Genomic DNA, 12,481 nt, shown 5'->3' with positions numbered 1-12,481 from the left:
ATCAAACAGGCCAACCGCCTTTCCATTTGAATAGCTCACAGCCATCTCAAACTTTACCAGGTTCAAAAGTGCTCTGGATTCCCCCCTCCACACCCTACAACTGTTCTTCCTTCTCTGAATTAGGAGCAAGCTCCCAGATGGCAAGGACCTTATTCACTGATATTTCCCAACAGCGCCCAGCATACGGTGGGCACTCATACGCTTATGGAACAAATGACTTTCCATAAATGGCACCAGCATCTGACCAGTTAGCCATTACCTATGATTCTGTCTCCTTTCCAAAATCAGACTGATATTTTTTATTTATTTATTTAAAAAATTTTAATGTTTATTTATTTTTGAGAGAGAGACAGAGCGCCAGTGGGGAAGGGGCAGAGAGGGAGACACAGAATCCGAAGCAGGCTCCAGGCTCTGAGCTGTCAGCAGAGTCCAATGCGGAGCTCGAACTCAAGAACCAGGAGGCCAAGTCGGACACTTAACCAACTGAGTCACCCAGGTGCCCCCAGACTAATATTTTAAAAACACAGAGCAGATCATGTCACACTAGAATTTATATCTTTAAATGGTTTCCATGGTGCTCAGAATAAAATCCAATTTCTCTAAAATGGCTTGTGAGACCTGGAATTATCCAGCTCCTGCTCCTTGCCACCTGTCCTCTAGTCACTCTTCCCTTCACTCCTGGGCTCCTCTCTTCCTCGACTTTTCTGGAGTTTCCCAGTATGCCTTCATCCTTCCCAGTCAGGGCTTTGCTGCACACTGACCCTTCAAATGTCAGCTTAACGTCACATTCTTGGGGAGGCCCTCCATGATCTCATGTAGTAGGTTCCCTGATCTTCTCTCATACCACCTACCTCAATCTGTAAGTCTCTATGAGTTTTTACCTCTGCCATGGCCTCCTGGAGATAGTGACCATGGCTATTATGTTGAGTTTCACAAGACTTCAAAGACATCATTTACATTCAGTATTTGTACAATAAATGAATCAACTGGGTCTACATTGAGTCCTAAAGAACACCTACAGTTGAGGCAGATTAGCACCCAGGAAGGGGCAGTGGTCCAACGGTACAGGGGGCTTGAGAAAGTAATCCCAGAGCCAACAGGCTGGACAGAGATAAGGACTTTAGATTCAAAAGCATTCGGCCCCAGCAGGACGTGGGGGTACTGGACAGACCCAGGTCCAAATCTCCAGTTTACTAGCTTTGTGACCTTGGGCACTTTAGTGTCCAAGAGTAGTAGAGTATTTAGAGTCTTTTGGGTGAATACGTTCAGCCTCAGAGGTCTTTTTTGGAAAGAAGAAAATATGAATTTCACAGGCTCATATCACCTGTGTGAAAAAAAAAAAAAAAAAACAGTAGATGCTCAGCAACAGAAAAAAGGAGGTTGATTTGTTAATCAAACTGGAAACATAAACATCAAATTTGGAAATACAAGTTGGGCATCAGTCCTAAGAAGGGTGCTGAGCCTGAAGCCTGACAAACTTGAGGTCAAATGCCTTTTCTAGCTAGGTGTCTCACCTGCTTTGAGGTTCCATCTCATCTGCAAAATGCAGATCCTGCTACTTCTTAAAATTGCTACTAGGATTAAATTAAATAAACTCTCTGGCCCACAGTAAGAGTTTAACAAACATGCAGTTCCTTTACTGACAACTGAATTTTCTAGAGGCTCATTATTTAACCACAAACAGAAAACGTTTAAATTATCCAATGTAAAGAAAACAATAAAGCAAATCTACGTATAAGTAAGTTATGAGCTTGGTTTCTGAACATGGACTATAGGACATGGATACATCAAAGGCATGAATTCAGAAAACCGAATACTTAATCCAATGAGGTTAGGAAAAAACGTGTAAACTTGAACCCAACGCCTACTTAGCGCTGGTAACTGTTCATACTTTTTGATCCGTTACCTACTTTTCAACGCAAGTCAAAGGCTGTTCGTAGCACTGAGACCTCCCCACCACTCCCCCTGTGCTTCACTGAAGGTTCAGACGGGACAACGCGTTATTTTAGTTCTTCACAACCTAAGAAAGAGGTGAGTAGTATCTCTACTGCCATTTGCAGATGCGGACATCAAGGCTTTGCGCGGGCACGTAGCGTTCTCTGGGCGCCCGCGAGAAGCCGGAGGCCGAGTCCAGGGCCTGGAGCCTCAGCCGCGCGCCAGCCCTCCGCCACCGCGCGGGTCGCGCAGGGTCAAGGTCCCGAAGGCCGAGCCCGCACGGCAGGCGGACGTGGCCTTGGCGCCGAGCGCCGTCCCCGCCGTGACCTTGAGCCCGGCCCGCCGGGAAGGCGCTCCGACTCCGCCAAGGCTCCCCCGCCTGGCCCGGCCCGGCCGACAGCGGCCTCGGCCCCTGCCGCCCCGCAACCCCTGCGGCTCTGCCCCGAGGGAGCGCTGCCGGGCCGGGGCGGAGACCCGTGCCGGGGACCCCGCGCCCTCTGCCCCGCGGCGGCCCCTCCCCGGCCGCTCCCGGAAAGGGCGGCGCTGCTCACCGGAGCACTGGCAGGAGGCTGCAGGGGGGGGCCCGCCGCAGGAGACCGCCGACCCAAGCCGCTCCGCGGGCTTGCAGTACTCGCGCCGCCATCTTGCTCTGGCGCCTGGGCTCCCACCGCCCGGGCCGCCGCTGACGCCGCCGCCGCCGCCGCCGCCGCCGCCGCCGCGACCCCTCCCCCGGCCAGGCCCGCCGAGGCTGGGGCGGGGCGGGGCGCGCGGCCGCTGCAGCGCCAGGCGCCGCCGCCAGGGGAAGTAGGGCCCACGGTCCCGGCGCGAGGAGGTCCTGCAGCTGCGAGAAAGGAGCGCGAAGGCGAAAAGGACTGCTTTACGAGACAATCACCAGGAAAGGAGCTGAATGTCCAGCGCTAGAGGACCATGGGCAAGGCTTTAATGTACATGGAAAGATCCACAAGAAAAGAGTAACACTGAGTTCAGGCTTCTCCCCAATACCTTTTGAACTTTGTACCATGTAAATACATTGCCTTTCAAACCGAAAACAAACCCAAAGCAACGCTTTAATAAAAACATTCTAGATGAAAACATACTCAAGTTATCTGGTCTCGGGACTACATTGTTCCTGTTCCCTGTTCATATCAACACTGATGGGCGCTCGTCGCGTCTCAGTCGTCAAGCCGACTCAGTCTAGTGGGGCAGGATGTGAAATAATTGGCTCCAGTCAAGTGTTGAAATGAAGAGGTTCACCAGACGGGAAGGGGACACGGACAGGTGAGACTGTAACCGGCGGTGGCTGTGAAGCGGAGGACAGAGCCGAGTTCCTGGCACGATAGCGCGGTCCCAAAGGAAGAGTTGACCAGTGGAAGGGAGGATATCTCCGGTCAAGAAAACAACTTAAACAAAGGCGTGGGTCGGGTGGCACTGTTTAGGGAAAATGTATCCTGAGTAAAAGAGCCGCAAATGTAACCTTGAAAACTGCAACTGAGACAAGGTAGGCAGAAAGGGAGCTAGACAGTGAGAGAAGGGGGAGAAACAGGGAGGAGAGACCCCAGCCACCAAGGGGAGCACTGTGCAAGAATCTGCAGAGGCCAAGAGGGAAATGTCCTCAGGACGGGTGGGTACCTGGGAGGTCTGTTACCCTGGCAGGAGGGGAGAGGGCAGCAACTGGGCTTTTGGTCTGAGGGGTTCTCTGAAGCTAGTAATCTTGGAGGCAAAGGAAGCATTGGAGCTTAAGGGGTGCAGTTTTCTGACTGGGGAATATTTGAACATGTTAATATGGCAAGGAACCACCAGGGAGGATTAAAAAGGGGTCCTGTGGATGGAGGAGAGACAACAAGGATTTGCTCCAGATCAGGGAGATACGGGTCTCTTGGAGGCCAGTGGAAAGGAGGCCAAGGGACAGGGGACAGGAGTCCAGAGGCTATGTGGCTGAGCAACAGGCTTATGATTAGTGAGCCTGTAGACACTTAGACCCAAAAGGGAGCTCTCCCCAGGGCAGAAAGGACATGTCCCAATCCTCCACAGGAGGGAAGCCTCTTTAAGCCTGTGGTGTCATTGTGCCCTTGTGATTTTCTCACACATTCTCCCAACTTCTCAGCTTTTTTTTTTTTTTGAAGAGATGAATGCTTTTAAATGTATTTTCCTGAAATGTAAACTTGGTAAATATTTCTTGGTCGACCTTGCTTTTGTGCTATTTAGTATTAGGCCCCTTATTCTGCATTTTTCTTCTCCACTGTTATCTTCCAATATTTTTTACTGGGGACATGTACTTTTATCTCACAGGTGTATAGCTGTCATAGAAGCTCACAGGTGTATATGTCATAGAAGAAATATTGGGCATCTTCCTGGAGCATAAGTTTTACACCAAGATTATTAGGAAAAATATCTTAAGAGGGATGCCTGGGTGGCTTAGTCAGTTGATTTCGGCTAAGTCATGATCCCAGGGTCATGGGATTGATCCCTACGTCAGGCTCCACGCTGAGCATGGAGCCTGCTTAAAATTCTCTCTCAAAAAAAGACTATATGTAAGCATTTTAAATATTTGAGGTTTTTGCGATGGCTTGTACAGGTGCAAGGTGGAATCCACATTAACTCCACCTGTCAGAGACCTAGACACTCTTAGATGATTCCCTTTTGCTCACTCTCCTGGTATCAAGCTCTGAGAGTTCTACTTTGGAACATCATTTATCCAACCTCTTTTCCTCACCCTACTCAGTTTGTCTTAGGACCAGTCTTTGAACAGGTCTCTTTCCCTCTAATCTTTCCCCTTACAGTTCATTATGTAATTATATCATACTTTTAAAAATGTAACCTGGGGCGCCTGGGTGGCGTAGTCGGTTGAGCGTCCGACTTCAGCCAGGTCACGATCTCGCGGTCCGGGAGTTCGAGCCCCGCGTCAGGCTCTGGGCTGATGGCTCAGAGCCTGGAGCCTGTTTCCGATTCTGTGTCTCCCTCTCTCTCTGCCCCTCCCCGTTCATGCTCTGTCTCTCTCTGTCCCAAAAATGAATAAACGTTGAAAAAAAAAATTTAAAAAAAAAATAAAAATGTAACCTGCCACCACTTACAGTATAATTTCCACCTGTTTCTTTACCTGAACCCCACTCATGTTCAAAGTGTCCCAAGCAGTCCTCATCGGCTTGCAGAACCCCTTGGTTATGCTGCTTCTTCTCATAGTTTTGGGATTTTACATTCTTCCCTCTACCTGGAATGCCCTTTCCACAACCCTTATCTACTAGCCCGGAAACTGTTAAGATTCAGTTCTAGCACCATCTAGTCTCTTCTGGGAAGTTGTCGTCATTTCTCCCCCACTCATGTGCTTCTCTGCTATGAAGGCAGCTGTACATAACCTCCCCTACTAGATTATGAGCATTGAGAGGATAGGCAGTGCTTGTGGTTACTGCTGAAGCTCTGTACTTGTATAATACACGTATTAGTTGAAACTGAAATATGCTCCAAATCTCTTCCTAGGAGCCAGGAAACTGGAATATGTAACTCAATGTTTCTTCAGGTCAAAATCTAGGTTCATAGTTTATTAATAAACAGCAACAGAACTCAAACTCTCCAACTCAAATGCACAGTATGAGGAACTCTACAATTTCATCAATGTATCAGATTTTATGAATCCACCCCTATTTAATACACTCTAGAATACAGGATGAAAGAAAAGTGACACAGAATTTTCAAGTTTTATTTTCTATGTGTCGACATTCTTATTATAAGGTCTGACCCCAACCAGACTGCTGATTATTTCCATTTGTAATTGGTTAAATCAAAGAAATAATTACAGGGTCACTGGGATGGCTCAGTCGGTTAAGCAGCCAACTTCAGCTCAGGTCATGATCTCACCATTCATGAGTTCAAGCCCCAGGTCAGGCTCTGTGCTGGCAGCTCACAGCCTGGAGCCTGCTTTGGATTGTGTCTCCCTCTCTCTCTGCCCCTTTCCTGCTTGCTGTCTCTCTCTCAAAAGTAATAAACATTAAAAAACAAAAAAACAAAAAAAAAAGAAAAATTTCAAATTAGTTTCAAATATATACCACCAAAAATAAATATTCACTTAATGCAGTCTTCTGTTTTAAGATATCAAAAGGTATTTTCCTCCCCAAATAAGGGTTCTAAGATAAATTCAAGATTCCTTTGAATGGAAAAAAAAAAAAAAAGATACACCTTCTAAAAAAGTGAGCTTACAAAACCATGCAGGGGATTCTAGGTACACTTCCTGTAAGAGGAAAGTATGTTCAATGAAAAGGAAATTTCAAACATGACCTTACACTCATGAAAAATTTTAACAAGGCCTTTACTTCATTTACTTTTAGCTATTCCATAAATACCAGAAGAGAAATTGGACAGTTTGTAACGAAATTCAGAAAAATTTCTTTTTCTGTAAAGCAAACTTATAAATCTTTCCCTTTGTCTCCTTCCAACCGTCCTTCACTGTGCTAAAGAGCTATTCAGTTCTTCCAGATTTTTGGTTAAGCGGGTAGTTTCCAAGCTGACTGGGCTTTCCAGGTAGGTAGTTCCTGCACAGGGTTTTCCGGTCACTGGATCTATGACTTGTCCAACTTTGAAAACGATCTCGGCCAGTTCATGTTTCACATGCTTTGTTCGTGGGACAGGTAGAGCTTTGAGAAGCACGATATCCCCAACTGTGCACTGCTGAAGAGCATCATGAGCAAAGTAGGTTTTTCGTTTATTAAAATACTGTTGAGAGAAGTAGGAACAAATCGGTAGTTCCCATCTGTGATCTGACCACGCAGCATAGAATATAAAAAGTAATGCACAGAAAACAAGCTGGGACTTGGGAAAAAAAGATAATACACTCAGGAGGGTTCCAATACAAAGATTAACTGCTTAACTTCTAGAAAATAGCAATGACTTTCCCAGAGTGGATCATGTGCCTGAGCTCTCCAGCCTATTACCTTCAGTATCTTTGTCTATTAATCATCATCCTTCTCTATACTATTTAAACTCTTCCTTCCTAGTGGAGCCTTCTCTCCAGCCTTATGAACATGCTACTCTCACTACTAGCTGTGTGATTTGGCACAAGTCACTGAATCACTCCAGGCTTAGTTTTTTTCACAACCTAAAATGAGGCTCCACTATCTGCATCTCTAAAGTTATCCAGATAATTAAATGTTCTAAATATACACACCACACTTAGCTCCATGCCTGGCTCGAAGTACTGTAAACAAGCCACAGATGCTCATAACAACCTTGCTGCAGAAGGTGCTCTCATTTTACAAATGAGAAAACAGGCTCTGGAGTTAGGTAATGTGCACAGCTAGTAAACAACAGTCAATATTCACGCTAAGGTCTCCTGACTCAGGCCAATGATCAGGCTGTCGTCACTCTTCAGCTTGTTCCTGTGTTGTTGTTAATAAAAGACAACTTTATTCTTCTCCTTAACTCATCTGGCCTCCCCTTCCCTTAACCTTGTCACCTCTGCTCCTGTGTTTTTGATCCTAGATAACAAAGAACATTTCTACCTACCTGTGTGCCCAGTCTTGAATGCAGAACTGTCCTTGGCACTTTCCTCTCCCTCCCTTGCACATCTGACAAATCAAGGACTCTGGCCCTTCTTTCCGAAATCTACTTTTCCCACTGCATTGCAATTGCTTCAAGGACTGTTCAGGTTCTTATCATTTCCATTCTAGACTTTTGCAATAGCCTTCTTACCTATTTCCTTACCTCCTGTCCTCATCTCTATCTTTATGTTTCCAAGTGTGTCTTTCCTTTGCTTATAGGATGAAATCCAAAAATACTACATAAAAGGCCTTTCTCAGCCCAGCTCCCACTGTTCTTGTATTCACTCAACAACAGTCAATGCCTACTTAGGATCAAGCTCTGGGCTCAAACATGCCAAACTACTTGTTGTTCCTGTACAATGTCATGCCCTTTAATGGCTAAAAGAACTTCCATATACCACTTACCATGGCCAAAATGACTCCCCCAAATGTGGTCCTTTGGATAAAAGCCTTTCTGAGATTCAGCTCAAATGTCTTTGAGGATGCTCTCTTTCAGCAATGTGGAAAGAAAGAATCAGCTGTCCTGCTTTCTGCTCCCAGTACTTTGCACACAGAAGTACTGTATCAGTTATCAGACTGAGTTGAAATTAACTGTATGTGTCCTCAGAATTTGAGAATGAACCACGATTAATTCACTTTGTTATACCCACAGATCAGCAGACGCTCAGTGCATCTGTACTGACAGGGAATGGTTTCTCTGTTCAGAACCTGTAACATGTTGGTGATTTATCAATGCCTTCTGAAAACAGGGATATTCCTCACCTTTAATAAGTAGGGATCCAAAACAAGCCTGGTCACCCTCACTTTAGCTGTTTTTTGCATTGCTGTCCCAATCACCTTCCCCACGATCCATTTGGCATGGACGGATGAACGAACTACTGACATTATGTGGCTTTGATCACCTGAAAAACAAATTTCAAAGTTTAACATTCTGGTTGTTATGACTCACCAAAGGAATTTTGTTACTAGAACTGCTGAAGGTCAGAAACAGTTTTTGTTGACCTTCTGGAATCACCACTTTAGAGATACTTACGCGTTTCACTATTTACTTAACCCAACCTCCCATCTTTATACTATTTACAAAGCTGTCATTTTAACCTAAGTCGCCGTGCCCCCCTGTACAAAACGGGAATAACAACAGGGTCTGCTCACAGGAGTGCTTTGAAAGTTTAACCTGTAAGGCGCTAAATGGCGCGAATAAACGTGGGCTCTTACTGGCGTCCCTTTCTTTCCTTCCGCTGGCTTGCGTCTCCCCAGAGGCTCACAGTCTGGCCACACGAGCGCACAAGGCCTTGGCGGAGCGGCCGGGGTGTCCTCCCCACTTAAGGAGACTTTGCCTTGGGGCTGCCTTCTTGATCAGTTAATGCCGAGTCCAACCCGCCTGGGGTAGGCTGGGGGTGATTGATCCTCCCTCCCCGCACAACCCCGGGGTCAGGCAACTTCCCTTGCTTCCAGGCTCTAACCCGACGACACCTTGCGACCCGGGATTCACCCTCCGCAACAGCAGCTCCCATACCTCGACCTCCTGCTAGGTTTACTTTCACAGCGCGTGTCCTACTGAGGGCCGGTCGGAACGTGATGACGTCAGTCCCTTGCAAGTCGCTCCGCCTCGGACCGCTCCTCTCATTGGCCGCGTGTCCCCTTAGCCATAGGCGGGCGTAAGGTCAGGGCTCCGCCCACTCCCCCTTAAAGAGAACCGTAGACCTGGGTCATCCGGGGAGACGTACATCTTTTTTTCTTTTAGTTTTTTTTTTAACGTTTATTTATTTTTGACACAGAGAGAGACACAGCATGAACGGGGGAGGGGCAGAGAGAGAGGGAGACACAGAATCGGAAGCAGGCTCCAGGCTCTGAGCCATCAGCCCAGAGCCCGACGCGGGGCTCCAACTCGCGGACCGCGAGATCGTGACCTGAGCTGAAGTCGGACGCTTAACCGACTGAGCCACCCAGGCGCCCCTAGACGTACATCTTCTTTCTCCACGCTGTGGGCGGCTGGAACGTGGAGTATTCCGGCCTTTCATTTAACTATTCTGTTCGGTTTCCTCTTTTTAAGCTGAGCTCCCAGGCTTGGACAAGGCCTTCCAAATCAGAGGAACCTCATTCATTCATCAAACACTGAAACATTGGACACTAAGTGCATTCTACCCCCACAGCTGCTTTTAAGATAAACTTGGGCAGGTTTTTGTGCCTAATATGATTTTAGGTGTTATTTTTCAATATCTGTGAGACGGAGAGAAGTCCACTATCAGCACATATTTATGTGTGACAATTATGAAGGAGTTAGATGGGCCACGAGTAGACTGCTTGATAACGCCTTCTCAGATAAAAAGAGGACTGAGAATGTATTAGGAAGTTAAGAGAAACAGAAAACAATAGGCTACTGGCACAGACAATTTGAAGACCAAAATATGGGTGTGGTCAATTGTCTTTGACCATTGAAACATCTTAGCAACTGGTGAGAGAAGACTGGGAAAATAAGAATTCACCCATACATTAGTTTGTCCAACACTCATTTCTTTCTTAGCAAATAGTTATAGAACACTTCTAAGACTCTGTGCTAGGCAAAAAGATGAATCGAAGAAGACTCCCACTCTCTAAAAGCCCACAAAACCGTGAGTAAAACAACCAGAGGTAATGGGAACCTTGAGAAAAGAGTGTGTAACTTTGCAGAGAGAGGAGACTTGATCAATACATAGCCCCTGGCCAGGGTCTATAGCTTGAGAATAGAGGGACATGGGATGTGGGGAGGACATTTGAGGCAGAAAGGAGAGCATGTGCAGGGGTGCTGAGGTTTGAGAGACAGTACGCGAAGGAGTCTGATGCTACCAGGATATAGGGTTAGGAAAATAAAGGCAGGGATTGAAGTTGCTCAGGGATAGGCCTCTATCTAGGAAGCATTTCTTGTTTAGGGCCTCCCTTTTTCTTCTAAGTGATAAGAAGCCTTTGAAAGATGTGAATACTTTAGCTAGCTTTCAACATCATTGTGGTAGGAGTGTGGAAGGCAGAATAGAGGTTGGAGACATTGGAGGTTGGATGCTTTTTCAGGGGATGGTGAAAACCTAAATTGGAGCAGTGGGAATGGAAGAGAGAAGATGGGTTGGAGATGTGATTGGGAAATTGGTCATGTGAGGCAAGGGGACAGAGAGGAGGTAAGTGTGTGTGTGAGTAGGGCATAGACAACAGAAATTTATTTTCTCATAGTTCTTTTATTTATTAATTAATTTTTAATTTATTAATTTATTTTTATTTAAATTTATTAATTTATTTTCTCTAAAAGTCTAAGATTGAGGAGCTGTCAGGGTCAATTTCTGGTAAGAGCTCTTCTCCTGGCTTGCAGATGATCACTTTCTTGCTATGTCCTCACATAGCCTTTCCTCTGTGTATGTGTGCACAGCGAGAGAGAGCGTATTCTTTTTCTTCTACAAGAACACTAATCTCATTGGATTGGGGCTCCACCCTTTTATGACCTCATTTAATCTTAAATACCTCCTAAAGGTCTTGCCTTCAAATACCATCACATTGGGAGTTAGGGCTTCAACATACATACATGGTGGGGGGCACAATTCAGAACATAATAAAATCAAAGAAGCAAAATAAAAGCCTTTCAGTCTTTTTAAAAAATTTTATTTATTTATTTTTAGAGAGAGAAGAGATCAAGCAGGACAGGGGCAAAGAGAGGGAGACAGAGAATCCCAAGCAGGCTCCACACTATCACTGCAGAGCCTGGCGTGGGGCTCGAACTCACGAACTGTGAGTTCATGACCTGAGCCAAAACCAAGAGTCATACACCCAACCAACCGAGCCACTCAGGCACCCCAACCCTTGTAGTCTTAAATTCGATTTGGAAATATTGTATGAAGTCATGGTTTATTTTTCTCAAAAAATGTCTTTCTTAGAGAGCCTACAAACCTAGGAGCAGTCAGTACCAAGCACATTCCCTGAAAGAAACCAAGGATCCTTGAAAAATGACTGACTTCACATCTGGAGCAGAACTGTATGAGTTAAACTTGGGACATGTGTCAGAAATCAAGGAAACTATTAAAGATGAATTAGGTCAGGTCAAAAGCCAACCTGAAGGAGTATTCACTGAACTAACATGAGATTATGTGAGGCTAAAAAGAATTATAAATGCAATGGATTGAAAATCATAAGACATATAAAAATCTGTGAGTTCATAATGGTACTTAAAAATAAATCCTCTGGTTGCTTTTGGAGAGTCCTAGGGCACCAAGTCAATAATTCGAAAAACACAAGAAATCAATATATCATGAAATATGATTTCAGATTTCAGTGCATTTCAGAATGACCTAATAATTGATACATAAGGAATGACAGAATTGGAAAACATTTTTTGCAACAACTAATGGATAATGAATAATATCAACAATGTTAACAAAATCATTGAAAGATTAATGTGGAACTTTGTAATAAAAAGAGAAGGCTAATACTACCTGAACCATCAGTTAATTTTATCATCAGTAAAAATGAGTCAATTAGACATTATACATCTTTTGATGTAAAAGGAAAGAAAGCATATAGCACTGATTATGAAATATAATGTGTAAAAAGTAATCTGAATCTAATCAGTTTTGTAGATCTAACCACCCATTTTACAGTGAATACAACAGATAGAGGAACGAGTTAAACAACACCAGGAGGAAGTAACTGTTGAAATAAAAGACTCAGTAGATGGGTTTATGGCATATTAGATAAAGCTGAAGAGAGACTTAGTAAACTGCAAGGGAAACCAGAAGAAATTATTTAGAATGTAGAAATTATTTAGAATGTAGAGGAAAATGTGGACAGTAGATCAAGAAGTTCTCACATTTGTCTATTAAGAGTTCCAAAAGGAGAGAACCCAGAAAAGAGAATGGCTTTTTTCTGAACTAAAACAATGGAAGTCAGTGGCCACATTAGTAAGCCTGGCTGTACCCCTGCTCATTCAAACAACCTCCTGGCCACTTTTCAGCCCTGGATAATGCCCTGAGATAAGTATGTATTTGTAACATGACTACATC

General features: G+C 44.9%; 2 protein-coding genes across 4 annotated transcripts in view; both read right to left on the bottom strand.

Moving 5' to 3' along the window:
• Positions 1-2,604, bottom strand: part of NIPSNAP2 (nipsnap homolog 2) — a 37,974-nt gene extending 35,370 nt beyond the window's left edge. Inside the window, exon 1 of the mRNA XM_030300119.1 lies at positions 2,487-2,604. Coding sequence (XP_030155979.1) covers positions 2,487-2,578 — 92 coding nt within the window. The 5' untranslated portion in view covers positions 2,579-2,604. The remainder of the gene's footprint in view (positions 1-2,486) is intronic.
• Positions 2,605-5,456: 2,852 nt separating this feature from the next.
• MRPS17 (mitochondrial ribosomal protein S17) lies at positions 5,457-9,035 on the bottom strand. Of its 3 annotated transcripts, none has more exons than XM_030301346.2 (3): positions 8,980-9,035; positions 8,226-8,365; positions 5,457-6,639 (listed from the first exon to the last, which is right to left on the bottom strand). In XM_030301346.2, the coding sequence occupies exons 2-3, from the start codon at positions 8,346-8,348 to the stop codon at positions 6,370-6,372; spliced, it is 393 nt and encodes a 130-aa protein (XP_030157206.1). In that variant the 5' UTR covers positions 8,349-8,365; positions 8,980-9,035; the 3' UTR covers positions 5,457-6,369. The 3 variants fall into 3 exon arrangements, with proteins under 3 accessions (XP_030157206.1, XP_030157205.1, XP_030157207.1); XM_030301345.2 differs by lacking the exon at positions 8,980-9,035 and adding an exon at positions 8,908-8,974; XM_030301347.2 differs by lacking the exon at positions 8,980-9,035 and adding an exon at positions 8,679-8,770.
• Positions 9,036-12,481: the final 3,446 nt, after the last annotated feature.

Source organism: Lynx canadensis, chromosome E3 (genome assembly GCF_007474595.2).
Source record: "Lynx canadensis isolate LIC74 chromosome E3, mLynCan4.pri.v2, whole genome shotgun sequence".
NCBI lineage: Eukaryota > Metazoa > Chordata > Mammalia > Carnivora > Felidae > Lynx > Lynx canadensis.
The sequence above is the reverse complement of the archived record's forward strand: the minus strand, read 5'-3'. Positions and strand labels throughout refer to the sequence as shown.

What these genes read in the sequence shown, in the direction of transcription:
- MRPS17 (XM_030301346.2), bottom strand. Translation starts at nt 8,348, where the DNA reads ATGTCAGTAGTTCGTTCATCCGTCCATGCCAAATGGATCGTGGGGAAG. An exon ending in TGGATCCCTACTTATTAAAG is followed by an intron (nt 6,640 to 8,225) that starts GTGAGGAATATC and finishes TTCTCTCAACAG; the next exon opens with TATTTTAATAAACGAAAAAC.